This window comes from Scyliorhinus torazame, chromosome 9 (genome assembly GCF_047496885.1).
Source record: "Scyliorhinus torazame isolate Kashiwa2021f chromosome 9, sScyTor2.1, whole genome shotgun sequence".
NCBI lineage: Eukaryota > Metazoa > Chordata > Chondrichthyes > Carcharhiniformes > Scyliorhinidae > Scyliorhinus > Scyliorhinus torazame.
In genome coordinates this window covers 214,734,440-214,750,915 of record NC_092715.1, presented here as the reverse complement: position 1 = coordinate 214,750,915, position 16,476 = coordinate 214,734,440, and the positions used below count along the sequence as shown (strand labels likewise).

The window sequence follows — 16,476 nt, the reverse complement described above, 5'->3', positions numbered from 1 at the left end:
ATCAAAGAAAATTACTACGCACTAATATTATCTTCTATAAAATGGATAACTTTCTCCAAAAAACTCCAAATAATAATCTTTTTATTGTCACAAGTAGGCTTACGTTAACACTGCAATTAAGTCACTGTGAAAAGCCACATTCCGGCATCTGTTCGGGTTCACAGAGGGGGAATTCAGAATGTCCAAAATACCTAACAGCACGTCTTTCGGGACTTGTGGGAGGAAACTGGAGCACCCGGAGGAAACCCACGCAGACACGGGGAGAACATGCAGACAGTGACCTAAACCTGGAATCGAACGTGGGACCCTGGAGCAGTGAAGCACCAGTGCTAACCACTGTGCTACCGTGCCGCCCAATATACACTCGCCCTCCCCTTTGATGTTTTAAATTTCTTCAGAGCACCGATTTTAAAGACTTTTGAGTGTTATAGAGAACTGTAAAAGAAAATAAGGGGAAACTAACTTAACCAGGTATGGGATTTGCCTGTCATCTTCATTTGGGAACACTGATGTAAAAAATTCAACTGCTACTACCGTCACCAAGATATTCTATATATTATTCCTCCGTAATACAGACTGTCCACGTCAGGTGTTTGAATAAATATTTTAGACAGCAGAAAACATACCAGAGAACTTAATTGACGTTAAGTCTATATTAAAACTGTCCAAGGAAGCAGGCGTAGCTTGTGTCAGTCTTTGCTTAAAAGTCTTTTCAACAGTTCCTGCTGATAAAGAGGTGTCTCCATTTCCTTTGAACTGTTGGACAAGTGTCACCAAAACACTGCCTGCCCTGTCAGAAAAAAAAAGGCAAGCCAGCATTAGATTCAATATTTTGTACAATTTAAGTAAAAGGAAATTTATCATCCAATTGGCATATTAGTGAAGCTCTCCTATTGACCCTTTCGAGAACCCATGATTGAGATGTATAAAATTATGAGGGGCATAGATAGAGTAGACAGGAAGAAGCTTGGTGGAGGGATCAATGACCAGGGGACATAGATTTAAGGTAAGGGGCAGGAGGTTTAGAGGGGATGTGACGAAACCGTTTTCACCCAGAGGGTGATGGGAGTCTGGATCTCACTGCCTGAATGGGTGGTGGAGGCAGAGACTCCACATTTAAAAATTATTCTGATGCGTACTGGTGATGCCAAGGGATACAAGGTTAATGGTTAAATGCTGGAAAATGGGATTAGAATACTGAAGTGATTGTTTTTGCCTGACACGGCCATGACAGGCCGAAGGGCCTTTTCTGTGCTGTAGATCTCAATGACTTTACCAACCCTAATTGGACAACAAACCCACCCTCTGGGCCAATTCAAGGAAAATCACAAATAAGTGATTGTTTCCACACTGTGTGCTCTTCTGACCCCCATTTCAGTCTGATCACAGAATCATAGAATTTACAGTGCAGAAGGAGGCCATTCGGCCCATCGAGTCTACACTGGTGCTCGGAAAGAGCACCCTACCCCAGCCCACACCTCCATCCTTTCCCGTAACCCAGCAACCCAACATAACCTTTTTGGACATTAAGGGCATTTTATCATGGCCAATCCACCTAACATGCACATCTTTGGACTGTGGGAGGAAACCGGAGCACCCGGAGGAAACCCACGCAGACACGGGGAGAACGTGCGGACTCTGCACAGACAGTGACTCAAGCGAGAATTGAACTTGGCACCCTGGATCTGTGAAGCAACAGTGCTAACCACTGTGCTACCGTGCCACCGTGATGGTGGGGTCCTGAAGCCCACTGGAATATCCTGCCCTTGAACTCTAGGGCGAAATTCTCCCGAAACAGCGCGATGTCCGCCGACTGGCGCCCAAAACGGCGCCAATCAGATGGGCATCGCGCCGACCCAAAGGTGCGGAATGCTCCGCATCTTTGGGGGCCGAGGTTGGGGTTCGGGGGTGTTCAGGAGGTGTAGGGCGGGGTCGATTGGGGCGAGGTTGTGGGGGGGGGGCTGGTGATGAAGTTGGTGTGGTGGGTCCCCTGGGGAGTCGGGCGTATGGGGGATGATCCGTGCCAGACTGATTATGGGATTTTTAAATAGTTACTCTGGAGTTAGAAGTGATTTTATTCCCTTTCCTCTTTCAGGGTAACTATCAGGGTAAAACTGGCCGAACCACCTGAAGTTAGTGACTTAAATCGTTTCTGTTAGATGGATCCCAGCCGAGCACAATTGTTCCCCTTAGGTTGGAACTTCATGGAGGGGTCTGAGTTGAGGGGGAGAAAAGATGGGGAGGTACCTCTATCATTGGGGTACCTCCTAAATGCGATGCTGGGGACCAGAAAGGTACAGGCTAATGTTCCTTCTTCTTTTCCATAACTATTCTAAACTTGATGATATTGTGATCACTATTTCACAAGTGCTTCCCCGTCTTCTCCCACAACGTTCGTCCTCCATTGAAAGATACTCAACTTGCCACTTCATTGCCCACAACTAGACCCAGCACAGATTTGTTCCTTGTTGGGGCTGGGAACATAGTGATCAAAAAGTTATTTTGAAAACATTTCAAAACTTTGTCCATTTCTCTGCCCTTAACGTTATTTTTCCGATCTTATTAGAACAATTGAAGTCTCCCTGCAGTATCGTTCTGAATTCCACTGTTTGGTGTTCTATCAATTGCACCCAGGAGCATAATAGCTCGCCTATTGTTCCTTAATTCGTACCAAATAGATTATTACGCCTTTGAATACTCGAGTAAATCATAGTAAAAGTATATTTACTTATTGCTGCTGCTCCTATCTTTTGTCCCTTCTCTATCCTTCCTGAATATCATGTCACCAGGAATATTGAGTTTCCAAACCTTACGTGCTAGTTTTTTGCTGTCATATGATAAATATTAGGCAGCAATTTTCATCTGCAAAACCAATTTATCAGATTTTGTATATTTTGTATTTATGCATTCCAAATCCACCCTAATCTAACCCTTGCATGTCCCTCCTATTTCTGAATGAATCTTTATTCTAATACTGTTTATCTCTCCCAGTGCTCTGTGCACAGTTTTCTCCTCTCCAATTCTTCATTGCATTCCCTTCCCCTTTGCCAAATTGATTAAAAAGTTTGGCAGACCTGCTGAGTTTATTCACTAAACATCACTTCCACCCATCTTCGTCGGCCCTACTTTCAGATCCCATGCTCTGGAATCCCATAATGACAGAAAATGCTGGATAAACTCAGCTGGTCTGGCAGTATCTATGGAGAGAGAAACAGAGTCAAAGTTTCGAGTCCGTATAACTCTCCTTGAGATCTAAAGAGAGGGAGAAATGTTGTCCCTCTCTTTAGCTTAACTTAAAGTCAAAGGTGACACCAAGGGTGTGAATAAACAGGCTTTATCTCAGTCTGTTTCCAGGGAGAATGATGGAGTTGGTAGGTCGGGAATGCAGTTTGGAGCGGTGACCAAAAACAATGGCTTGAGTCTTTTCAATATTTAAGTGGAGGAAAGTTCTGGGTGTTGGATGTCCAACCTGATAATTCAGCAACAGTGAAATCAGCCTCTCATCCACCAACACACTGAGGCACTGGTGGTGTCCGCTAATTGTTTAGGTCCATACGCAGTAGTCCCGCCCATTTAGAAGCCCGCTAAAAGGGTGGGAAGCTCTATAGCTGGCATCTTGAAATGCTTACGCTGTGGTTCAAAGAAATGGCACAGGCTGCAAGACTGCTTTGCTGAGGGTGCAGTGTTTCCGATGCAGGAGGACAGGACACTTGCAGTGCTTCTGCACAAAACTCCACTAAGCGAAGAAAACAACAATGTGGTGATGTGCATCAATGTAAATGCATGTAGGCTAGCTAGACACTAGAGGGAGCACCAGTGACATCACACACACTCAACCTATAGACCAGTTAGATAGGACACGAATGATACTGTTGATGGTACCTCTTCAACGTCAACACCTTATCAGCTACAAGATGCCATCTGACAGCACCATCACAAACATCGAAAAAAGAAAGGGACTCCAAAACAGACAGCAAAGTGATTTGACCACTTCTTGGTTCCTGTGGCACAGGGACGTTGATGGCGTTCATAACCAAGAGAGACATTTGACCATGATGATTGATGGTTTTTGGACTCACACGAATGATTTGGACTTATTGTTTAATCACTGTTCCCATGACTTGTATATACCTTACCTTATCTACCTGTTCTTTGTTCAATTTTCTCAAAGTGTGCAGAAAATATGTAACATATAAAAAAGGGGGGATGTGGTGATGTGCAGCAATGTCAATGCATGTAGGCTAGCTAGACACTAGAGGGAGCACCAGTGACATCACACACACACACACTTAACCAATAGACCAGTTAGATAGGACACGACCAATGGACATTCACGATACACACGGAGGTGACACGACCACAGGGGGGCATTACACCAACCCATATATAAAGGACACCATACACATGATCTGCCTCTTTCCAGTGGAGACAGTCAGTGTGTACAGACACAGGGTTGATTCAATGTTACACCCACCACGTGGATTGCAGCAACTGGTCAGTCAGTCTGGGTAGCTATAGTAGGATTAGCAGTAGTGTCGAACCCGAGTAATAGAAGTGTAAATAGTTTAAGAAACGTGTTAAAGTTATCTCCACGTCTGAACCTTCCTTTGTCAAGTGCACCACAAGGAAGTCGCTTATGTTACACCTACAACATAACAAATCAAACAATAAAATTACAGCATAAAGATCACTCTAAAACAGGCCATTAACAAACAAATGCCATCACATATTTTTGGTGAAATGTAAAGGATCATCAGTAAGACTTCTGGGGCGACATTCTCCGACCCCCCGCCGGGTCGGAGAATCGCCGGGGGCTGGCATGAATCCCGCCCCCGCCGGTTGCTGAAGTCTCCGGCACCGGATATTCGGCGGGGGCGGGAATCGCGCCGTGCCGGTTGGCGGGCCCCCCCCCGCTCGATTCCCCGGCCCGGATGGGCCGAAGTCCCGCCGATAAATTGCCTGTCCCGCCGGCTTAAATTAAATCACCTACCTTACCGGCGGGACAAGGCGGCGCGGGCGGGCTCCGGGGTCCTGGGGGGGCGCGGGGCGATCTGGCCCCGGGGGGTGCCCCCACGGTGGCCTGGCCCGCGATCGGGGCCCACCGATCCGCGGGCGGGCCTGTGCCGTGGGGGGCACTCTTTCCCTTCCGCCTCCGCCACGGTCTCCACCATGGCGGAGGTGGAAGAGACTCCCTCCACTGCGCATGCGTGGGAAACTGTCAGCGGCCGCTGACGCTCCCGCGCATGCGCCGCCCGGCGATGTCATTTCCGCGCCAGCTGGCGGGGCAACAAAGGCCGTTTCCGCCAGCTGGCGGGGCGGAAATTCCTCCGGCATCGGCCTAGCCCCTCAATGTTGGGGCTCGGCCCCCAAAGATGCGGAGCATTCCGCACCTTTGGGGCGGCGCGATGCCCATCTGATTGGTGCCGTTTTGGGCGCCAGTTGGCGGACATCACGCCATTTCCGGAGAATTTCGCCCCTGGTCTTCATTATAGAAGTTAAAGGATTGAAAACTCATTTAAGCATGATACTAGCGCTGATGTTTCCATACTGCAGCCTGCCACTTGCAAAGACGCGCAGCTGGAAAAGACTCCCCAGCTTCAACAAATAACTCAATTTTTTACAGCCTACCCCTTTAGTTCTTTGCTCGTTTTTCAGGAGGTTTCGTGCCCACCAATTGTTTTAATTGACCAGTATTACAGTATTACACGCTGGCTGAAGAAATATTTTTCATTTTCCGCCTCCAACTCTCCGAGCGCACCCAGGTCACGGTTGAATCCAAAAAAAGGAACGATCCAGAGTGCTTTCTATTCATTTTAAAATTAATTCACACCCTTGGCAACAGCCAGATTTACCGCAATTCAACCGATGGCGGAGTGGTCTCCTGAAAACCAATCCTTGACTCCCGATCCAGGGGCGAAATTCTCCTACCCGCCCCACCACATTTCTGCCCCGACCGGCCGGCGGGAGTCTCCGTAACACCGGCCGGTCAATGGGGTTTCCCATTGTGGGGCAGCCCCACGCCATCGGGAAACCCCCGGGCGCCGGCAAAACGGAGACTCCCGCCGGCGGAGAATGACACCCCAGGTCTCAATTGTTTCTTACAACATAGAATAGCACATAGAATTCCTACAGTGCAGAAGGAGGTCATTCGGCCCACCGAGTCTGCACCGACCCTCTAAAAGAGCACCCTACATTCGGCCCACCCCCATCCTATCCCCATAATCCCACCTAACCTGCACATCTTTGGACTGTGTCAGGAAACCGGAGCACACGGAGGAAACCCACGCACACACGGGGAGAAAGTTCAAACTCCACACAGTTACCCAAGGCCGGAATTGAACCCGGGTTTCTGGCGCTGTGAGGCAGCAGTGCTAACCACTGCGCCACCGTGCTGCCCTTTGGATTATTTTACAGGAAAAACATCCCAGTACCAGCTTTGTTTTTAATACGGCCATGTTTTAAGGGGGTTCGCTTTTACTTCTCAGTAGAGACAAAGGATAACCAGTTGGCCATGTCATAGGTTACTGAACCAGTCCTAGGTGAAAGAGCGAGAGAACATCTCCCAAGTGCCTCTGGTGATGTCATCATATATCACAAGACATAATATACAGAGGGACATTGGTTACAATACATAATACATGGTGAGTATAATAGAATGGAATGGTCAAATACCCTTCCTTTACCATGCAAAACAACTACGGAGGTTGGGGATAGCAAGGGACCATTGCATGGTCACTTGGGCGTCACGATGGCACAGTGGTTAGCACTGCTGCCTCACAGCTCAAGAGACCCGGGTTCAATTCCGGCCTCAGGTGACAGTGTGGAGTTTGCACTTTCTCCCCGTGTCTGCGTAGGTTTCCTCCGGGTGCGCTGGTTTCCTCCCACAGTCCAAAAGATGTGCAGGTTAGGTGGATTGACCATGTCAAATTGCCCCTCAGTGTCCAAAAGATTAGGTGGGGTTACTCGGGGGATAGGGCTTGAGTAGGATGCTGTTTCCAAGGGCCGGTGCGGACCCGATGGGCCGAATGGCCTCCTTCTGCATCGTAGGGATTCTATGATTCTACATCAAGTTTTGAAACTAGAATGGTGTAATCTGTCAAAACCTCAGCTTTTTAATTATTTTGTAAGTATTAGCCAGGAAATTTGTAAGGGACGTACCTGAATTCCACAACGCTCGATTTGTCAAATTGAGAGGACAAGATTGATGTTGAATACACATTTTTTATCTGTAATGAGAATGAGAAGGGGTGTCATATCCTGCAGGACTTAGTAAATGCAAAAAATGGCTTGTCACACACAAATACTAACAGGAGATTGGGGTACTCAGAAAATACCTCATTCGTTCAACATTTATACCCTTAGGCTAGAGCGTATTTTAATAATACTAACAATCTTTATTGTCACAAGTAGGCTTACATTGACACTGCAATGAAGGTTACTGTGAAAAGTCCCTAATTGCCACATTCTGGCGCCTGCTCGGGTACATGGAGGGAGAATTCAGAATGTCCAAATTACCGAACGTATAGCACGTCTTTCGGGACTTACATCTTATCGTTGTTTCAAAAGGAGTTTCAAATGCTTATAGGCAATGAAAACTGCATTAAGTTATTTCAACAGTAAAATGGAAGCATTCACGTGTGTCAATTCTGTCCACTTCGGCATAATCTGAAAGAAAGAGACAGAGCGAGAGAGAGACAGAGAAAGAGATTGAAAGAAAGTGAGAGAAAGGAGGGAGAGGTCGCAAAAACAAATACAGAGATAATTGGAGAGGAAGGTAGACAAATAAGGGAAGAGAAAAAGAGACAGAGAAAATAATGTGACCTTTGACCTTTCCTTCTGGCACTGCAACACGTGAGGACATGTTTCTCTCTTCCCTGTTCCCGAATGCACCAGAGTAATTGATGCGACCATCAATTCACACGAGACGATTAGTAGAAGTGAACAGTGGTTTTAATAAGCTAGATCTGTGCCTGCCTGTGACTGCTCTGTACTGTGTGCCGCCTACAGGCTGCAGATCTATATACCACCCCCGAGGGGGCGGAGCCACAGGCAGAGTCCACAAGGGCATCAACATAATACAATACAATACAGTGGTGAATTGTAGCATCAGTACATTCACCGCATTCACCCTCTGTTAAAATATTGAAGTCCAGCGGGGGTGAAGTGGGCTCACAGATCGAGTCTGTCCGGCGCCTTGATCGCTCTCTGTGCTCGCCTCAGCTCCGGCTTCGCTGCGGGCACGGGTGTTGGGCTTGTTGACTCCGGGAGCGTGTCATCTGGAGCCTCATCACGGTGGGTCGGCGATGGGGGAGGGGGGTGTAGGCCGTGTAGGGGTGGGGGCGGTGTTCGGTTGGGGGGGGGCGTATGTGATGGTCGCTAGGGAACCGGCGGGTGTAAGATCCCGGAGGGAGACTATCTTGTCGGCCGTCGCGGTGCGCCACGTAGGCAGACAGAGGGTTGGCATGTAGGAGCTGGACCCTCTCGACCAGGGGGTCGGGCGTATGGCTCCTCACGTGCTTCCGGAGGAGGACAGGCCCCGGTGTTGTCAGCCAGGATGGAAGCGAGACCCCGGTGGTGGATTTTCCAGGGAAGACAAATAGACGGTCGTGAGGGGTCTCGTTCGTGGCTGTGCAGAGGAGCGACCGAATGGAGTGGAGCGCGTCAGGGAAGACCTCCTGCCGGCGGGAAACCGGGAGACTTCTAGACCGTAGGGCCAGAAGGACGGCCTTCCATACCGTCGCGTTCTCCCTCTCCATCTGTCCGTTTCCCCGGGGGTTATAGCTGGAAGTCCTGCTCGAGGCAATGCCCTTACCGAGCAGGTACTGACGCAGCTCATCGCTCATAAACGAGGAGCCCCAGCCACTGTGGACGTAAGTGGGGAAACCGAACAGGGTGAAGATACTATGTAGGGCCTTAATGACATTGGCAGCGGTCGTGTCGGGGCAAGGGATTGTAAAGGGGAAGCGGGAGTACTCGTCAACGACGTTGAGAAAATACACATTGCAGTCAGTGGAGGGGAGGGGCCCTTTGAAATCGATGCTGAGGCGCTCAAAGGAGCGGGAGGCCTTCACCAGGCGGGCCTTGTCTGGACGATAGAAGTGTGGCTTGCACTCCGCGCAGACTTGGCAGTCCCTGGCCATGGCCCTGACCTCCTCGGTGGAGTAGGGCAGGTTGCGGGCCTTGATGAAGTGGAGAAGCCGGGTGACCCCAGGGTGACAGAGGTCATTGTGGATGGCCCGAAATCGGTCATCTTGCGTGCTGGCGCATGTCATAGATTATCATTATCATAGAATTTACAGTGCAGAAGTAGGCCATTCGGCCCATTGAGTCTGCACCGACTCTTGGAAAGAGCACCCTACCCAAGGTCAACACCTCCACCCTATCCCCATAACCCAGTAACCCCACCCAACACTAAGGACAATTTTGGACACTAAGGGCAATTTATCATGGCCAATCCACCGAGCCTGCACATCTTTGGGCTGTGGGAGGAAACCGGAGCACCCGGAGGAAGCCCACGCACACACGGGGAGGATGTGCAGACTCCGCACAGACAGTGCCCAAGCCGGAATCGAACCACGGGACAGGACATCTGGGGGCTCATTGAGCTTCCCAGGACGATACACGATATCGTAATTATAGGTGGAGAGTTCGATTCTCCATCTCAAGATTTTATCATTTTTGATCTTGCCCCGCTGTGTGTTGTTGAACATAAAGGTTACCGACCGTTGGTCGGTGACGAGGGTGAACCTCCTACCGGCCTCCAATGTCGCACAGCTTCCACAATGGCTTGAGCTTCTTTTTCGACAGAGGAGTGTTGAACCTCAGAGGCGTTGAGGGTACGGGAAAAGAAGGACACGGGCCTGCCTGGTTAAGGGTAGCAGCCAGGGCGACACCCGACGCGTCGCTCTCCACCTGGAAGGGGATGGACTCGGCCACCGCGTGCATCACGGCCTTGGTAATGTCTGTCTTGATGCGGCTGAAGGCCAGGCGGGCCTCAGTTGTCAGGGGAAAGATGGTGGCTTTGATAAGTGGGCGGGCTTTGTCCGCATAGTTGGGGACCCACTGGGCACAATATGAGAAGAACCCCAGGCATCTTTTCAGGGCTTGGGGCAGTGGGGAAGGGGAAGTTGCAGGAGGGGGCATATGAGGTCGGTGTCGGGTCCGAGGACTCCCTTTTCTACGACATAGCCGAGGATGGCTAGTCGGGTTGTGCAGAAAGCGCATTTCTCCTTGTTGCAGGTGAGATTGAGGGCTTGGGCGGTTTGGAGGAACTTCTGAAGGTTAGCTTCGTGGTCCTGCTGATCATGGCCGCAGATGGTGACGGTATCCAAGTACGGGAACGTGGCCCACAGCCCGTACTGGTTAACCATTCGGTCCATCGTTCTTTGGAATACCGAGACCCCATAGGTGACGCCGAAGGGGACCCTGAGGAAGTGGAAGAGGCGGCTGTCTGCCTCAAAGGCAGTGTAGTGGCGGTCTTCCGGGCGGATCGGAAGCTGGTGGTATGCGGACCTCCGATCTACCGTGGAGAAAACCGGATAGTGTGGAATCTGATTAACGATGTCTGCTATGCGGGGAAGGGGATACACATCGAGTTGCGTGTAACGATTTATGGTCTGGCTGTAGTCTACAACCATCCGTTTCTTTTCCCCGGTCCTGACGACCACCACTTGGGCTCTCCAGGGGCTATTACTGGCCTCGATGATCCCCTCCCTCAAGAGCCGCTGGACCTCCGACTTGATAAGAGTCCTGTCCTGGGCACTGTACCACCTGCTCCTGGTGGTGACGGGTTTACAGTCGGAGGTGAGGTTCGCGAAGAGCGAGGGAGGGGCAACCTTAAGGGTCGCGAGGCTACATACGGTGAGAGGGGGTAGGGGCCTGCCGAACTTCAGGGTCAGGCTTCTGAGGATGCACTGGAAATCCAGTCCTAACAGGAGAGGAGCGCAGAGATGGGGGAGGACATAGAGTTTAAAATCGGCGAACTCGGCGCACTGTATCGCGAGGTTCGCGACACAGTACCCCCGGATCTGCACTGAATGTGATCCGGAAGCAAGGGAGATTGTTTGGGATGTGGGGGAAATCTGGAGGGAACAGCGCCCTACAGTGTCCAGATGGTTGAAGTTCTCCGTGCTCCCAGAGTCAAACAGACAGGGCGTTTCGTGCCCATTCACCCGGATGGTCATCATGGAGTTATTAGGTGCTTGGGCCGTGACTGGTCGAGAGTGGCAGCGCCAAGCTGCGGGTAGCCGGCATGGTCGGTTGGAACGGGGTAGTCCCAAGATGGCGGCCCCCATCGGTCGCACGTGTCGGGCGGCGATGAAGATGGCGGCCCCCGTCGGTCGCACGTGTCGGGTGGCGTTGCAGATGGCGGCCAAGATGGCGGGCCCCATGAGTCGCACGTGTCGGGTAGGGTTAAAGATGGCGGCCCCCACGGATAGCATGAGGCGGATGACGCGTCAGAAGGGGGCGTTACCGGCAGGCACACAGCCACACTGTGGGGTCTGCGGGCCTGTGAGTCTGTGAATCGGGCCTGCGATTTTGGAACTTTGGGTCGGGCCAAGCAGACTTTGGCAAAATGTCCTTTCTTGCCGCAGTCGCTGCAGGTCGCGTTCCGAGCTGGGCAACGCTGCCTGGGATGCTGGTTCTGACCACAGAAATAGCAAGGCCTACCCCCGGGTTGGGTTGGTACAGGCCTGGGACACCCTCGGGTTGTGTGATGGTCGCGCCTCCGGCGCCCACGAGGAAATTGCGTGGTCAGAGGGGAAAGCATTTAGGCTCTGGAAGGCTATCTCTAACGAGGTGGATAGTTTTACCGTCTCTTCTAGGTCGAGGGCGCCCTTTTCGAGCAGGCGCTGTCTGACATAGTTGGACCGGACTCCAGCTACATAGGTGTCCTGGATGGCGAGTTCCACGTGCTGCTAGGCCTTGATGTCCTTGTAGTTGCAGTTTCGAGCGAGTTCCCTCAGGTCGCGTCGATATTCCTCCAGCGATTCCCCGGGGCGTTGACGACGTGTGGTGAGGAGATGCCACGCGAACACTTCGTTCAGCAGCCTCACGTAATGTCTTTTCAGGATCGCGACCGTGTCTGCGTACGTGGTCGGGTCTTCGATTAGTACAGAGATTCTGTGGCTCACCCGGGCGTGGAGGAGACTCAGCTTCTGTGCCTCGGTGATGGCAGGCGAGGAGGAGGCGGCGAGGTAGGCCACAAAGCAGCGGAGCCAGTGCAAAAAGATTCCTTTCGCTTCAGCTGCCTGTGGGTCGAGTTCCAGTCGATTAGGTTTGAGGGCGGCTTCCATTGCGATATCTTAGCTTATTAAATTGATGCGACCATCAATTCACACAAGGCGACTAGTAGAAGTGAACAGTGGTTTTAATAAGCTAGATCTGTGCCTGCCTGTGACTGTTCTGTACTGAGTGCCGCCTACAGGCTGCAGATCTATATACCACCCCCGAGGGGGCGGAGCCACAGGCGGAGCCCACAAGGGCATCAACATAATACAATACAATACAGTGGTGAATTGTAGCAGCAATATGTTCACCACATTCACCCCCTGTTAAAAAATTGAAGTCCAGCGGGGGTGAAGTGGGCTCACAGATCGAGTCTGTCCGGCGCCTTGGTCGTTCTCTGAGATCGCCTCAGCTCCGGCTTCGCTGCGGGCACGGGTGTTGGGCTCGTTGACTCCGGGAGCGTGTCGTCTGGAGCTTCATCACGGTGGGTCGGTGATGGGGGGAGGGGGGTGCAGGCCGTGTAGGGGTGGTGAACACAGTGGTGAATTGTAGCAGCAATATGTTCGCCACAGTAATGTAGAGAAAAGGTCGGCGGGTAATCTTTTCATGTCTTTGTCTTACCTGCTCCTGACTGCATCGGAGCATGGTGCAGCTGGTTAAATGAAATACAAATTAAACCAAACTGCACTACTCTTCGAGCAGAGGCCCAGATTTTTTTCTACATCCTTTGGCCATGTACTGTAGTGGTAATATAATCATGTATCCTTCTATACCCGTCTGTTTATGTGCCTATCCAGATAAGTCTCAAAGGTCGCCAACTTATCTGTCTCAACCACCTCAGTGCATTCCAGGCCACCACCACTAACCTCTGTGTAAAAAGCTTTCCCCGCACGTCTCCACTGAACCTTTCCCCCCTCATCTTGAACTTGTGCCCCCTTGTAATTGTCAATTTACCCAGCCCACTCCCGATGGCAAGTTCCAAATCTCACCCAGAGATGGCGAGATTATCAATAACCCTCATTTGCATTCATTTCAATCTCATTAGTGAGAGTGCAGCAGCCTCACGGGAATTACCCGACTCCCCAGCACGAAATCACGTGGATGTTGTTTAGTACTCCTTTTTAAAGACGTAATGCTGGCCCAGTGCTCGGGGGCTTGGGGAACCTCTCACGGGGCTTGGGCTTGGTCGGGGGGCTGAAGCATTCCAGGTCGCAAATCGCTCCTGTGCCGGGGGAGCGAGTGGCTTTGTGTCTGTGCGGCCTTCAAGCCATCTTCAAATATTGTGGAGACCCATAACAGGGGTAAGTTGCAGCCTGTCTGTCCCACCAAACACTTCCAGGGCACAGTCTTGGTGTGGCTTCAATGCTGAATGTGAATTTTACTCCCTTTGACTGTGAGCAGCCTCTAGCTTTGCAGCTGAAGGCAATTGCAATTGACAAATTAGCCTTGTTAGTTGTAGAGCACTTCACAGCTGCAGCTTGTGTTTGCTGCTTGCTCCTGCTGATGGCTGCAGATGCCTGGAGGCTGCTGGTGCTGTTTCCTTCCTTTTCTGTCGCCGGAAAGAAGGACAAATTTTTTCTAAGACACCTGGGCTCAGTGGGACATATGAGTCCAGAAGACAATCCGGTTTGAAGCAAGAAGACGCTGTGGGATCTGCTGCGCGACAATTGATCCAAATGGGCCACCCGGGGACGCTGTTGACGAAATGCTTTCTCAGGTTGCTGATGTTTTTGTTGCTGGTGTGGTGAGTGCTGCATGTAACTGGCACATCACCGTGGGTTAAACACGCTGGAAATCAAGGATGTTTAACTGCACCTTGAATGCCAGTGGAACAGGTGGATGCCAGGATTTGATTCCGGTGAGATTGGGCCGTGTGCGAGGGCCTACACAGCTGTGGCTCCTGGATGGAGAAGGGCACTGATACATGGAACAAATAACGCCTCGATGGGCAGATCATTTCCAAAATTCTGGACATGATAACACATTCTCAGGCATCCTCTATTTCTATTGAGGAACCTGCAAGGGGTGATACCGTGCGTTCTTTGTGTGAAAATAAGCTGATGCAGCTTTGTATTGGTACCAATATGGAAGGGTGAGGTTTCCTTGTTTAAAGTTAGTGTGATATGTGAGCTGTTACGGGGGGTTACAGATGCCCTGTATGCCCAGGCAGCCAACTACATCATCTTTGAGCTGGACCAGACCCACTAAGATGCCCGGACTGCAGGATTCTCCACCATTGCCAGGATGCCCTAGGTCCAGGGGGCAATAGATGGCATACATGTAACCTTGTGCCCACCGGGGCATCAAGGAGTGCCCTTTTTTAACAGGAAGGGATTCCACTCTCTGAATATTCAGATTGTGTGCGACCACCACCTCAGAATCCTGCACATGTGTGCCCTCTACCCAGGGAGCGTGCATGACATCTACATCCTGGGATACTTGGAGATCGCCGCCATCTTCGAGGACCACCCCAGGATGACGGGTTGGCTCTTGGGGGACAAGCCCGCTGAGGTCCTGACTGATGACGCTGGTGTGGAGACCTGAGACCATGTGGAGACCTGATACAATGAGGCCCATGTTACCACCCGTGCTGTCACTGAGCGGTGTATCGGACTGATCAAAATGTGGTTCCGATGCCTAGACCACTCTGGGGGTGCATTGCAGTACACCCCACAGAGGGTCTCTGCTTTGTGGTGATCTGCTATGCCCTCCACGACCTGGTACAGCAGCAGGGTGAGGAGGGACATGTGGCCTCATCGGAGGAGCAGGCGGACAAGGAGGGGCTGGAGCCGCAGGAGTAGCCAGAGGATGCAGCACAGGCAGTGGCGAGGGTCCAACACGGCCAGGGGACAAGGAAGGCCCTCCTCCTAACCAGCTTATTATAGGACGAGGCTATATCCGTCTGCTCACCCCCCACCCCACTTCCCTCCTCCCCTCCTGCACCACCATTTCTCTCCTTTCACCCCAATCTATGCTTCCCCCCATTTCCCTCGTTCTCCCCCAGTTTCCCCTTACCTCCATTTCCCTCTTTCCCCCAATCCCTCCCATTTCTCTCCTACCCCCAAACCCACCTCCCCACCAATTCCCTCCTTCCCCCATAATTTCTTCACTCAGTGAGTGGTCGGCCTGTGGAATTCGTTACCGCAGGAGGTAGTTAAGGCCCAAACCTTGCATGTTTTCAAGAAGCAGTTCGGTATAGGATATAACGCAAAGGGGATCAAAGGATATGGGGTGAAAGCAGGATTAGGCTATTGAATTGTATAATCAGCCATGATCATAATGAATGGCAGAGCAGGCTCGAAGGGCTGAATGACCTCCTCATTTTCCTATTTTCTATGTTTCTATGCCCTGGGTAAAAGCAGTTGATGGGTTGGAAACCCGGGTTTGGACCTTCATTGACCAAGTATTTACTGGTCCCCAAGACTTTGAAAGGGACTATATGGTCAAAACATAGCAAAGTGTGAAAACAGATGATATTCTGTGTTAGAACTAAAGGATTGACACGTTAGTGGAATCCCAGGCTCGGATGTAAGCAGAACAGCCAAAACCACACATCTTCTCTGCTGAGTAGTACTACACTCTGTATGCTTCTCACATTGCCTGTGTCTATGTATTTACATTGTGTATCTATCGTATGTCCTATGGTTTTTTTTTCATGTATGGAACGATCTGTCTGGACTATACGGAGAGCAATACTTTTTGCTGTACCTCGGTACACATGACAATAAATCGAATCAATCAACTATATTTCTCTTGCTTTGGCATTTGAACCGATACATACTGATAGCTTGATGAATTCTGGAAGTCAGAGATCCTGAACTTCTGGCCTGATTTAGGCGAGCAGATGCCTACATTACATCCTTTGTTATAGGGTTGTACGAAAAATAGTGAGGTAATGATTGGGTCAAACTGGTCTTCATGGGTTTGGCCGTCTAAGGAAATTATAAGGAGGGATTCCTTGAGCAGAGTAGAGATATTCACCCAGGGGAGGTTGGAGACCATGCCACAGATGAACCGGTTGGTGGAGGGATTATATGTGCACTTGCTATATTAACTGGCGCAGCACGGTAGCATAGTGGTTAGCACAATTGTGTCACAGCTCCAGAGTCCCAGGTTCAATTCACGGCTTGGGTCAGTGTCTGTGCGGAGTCTTCACGTTCTCCCCGTGTGCGTGGGTTTCCTCCGGGTGCTCCGGTTTCCTCCCACAGTCCAAAGATGTGCAGGTTAGGTGGATTGGCCATGCTAAAT

General features: G+C 50.8%; 1 protein-coding gene across 6 annotated transcripts in view; it reads right to left on the bottom strand.

Moving 5' to 3' along the window:
• LOC140429730 (transmembrane protease serine 11B-like) overlaps positions 1–16,476 on the bottom strand; it is a 142,282-nt gene that overhangs the window by 103,988 nt on the left and 21,818 nt on the right. For all 6 annotated transcript variants that reach the window (XM_072517072.1, XM_072517068.1, XM_072517073.1 and 3 more), the window contains 2 exons: positions 7,159–7,226; positions 627–790 (listed from right to left, as the gene is read on the bottom strand). In XM_072517072.1, coding sequence (XP_072373173.1) covers positions 627–790; positions 7,159–7,226 — 232 coding nt within the window. The remainder of the gene's footprint in view (positions 1–626; positions 791–7,158; positions 7,227–16,476) is intronic.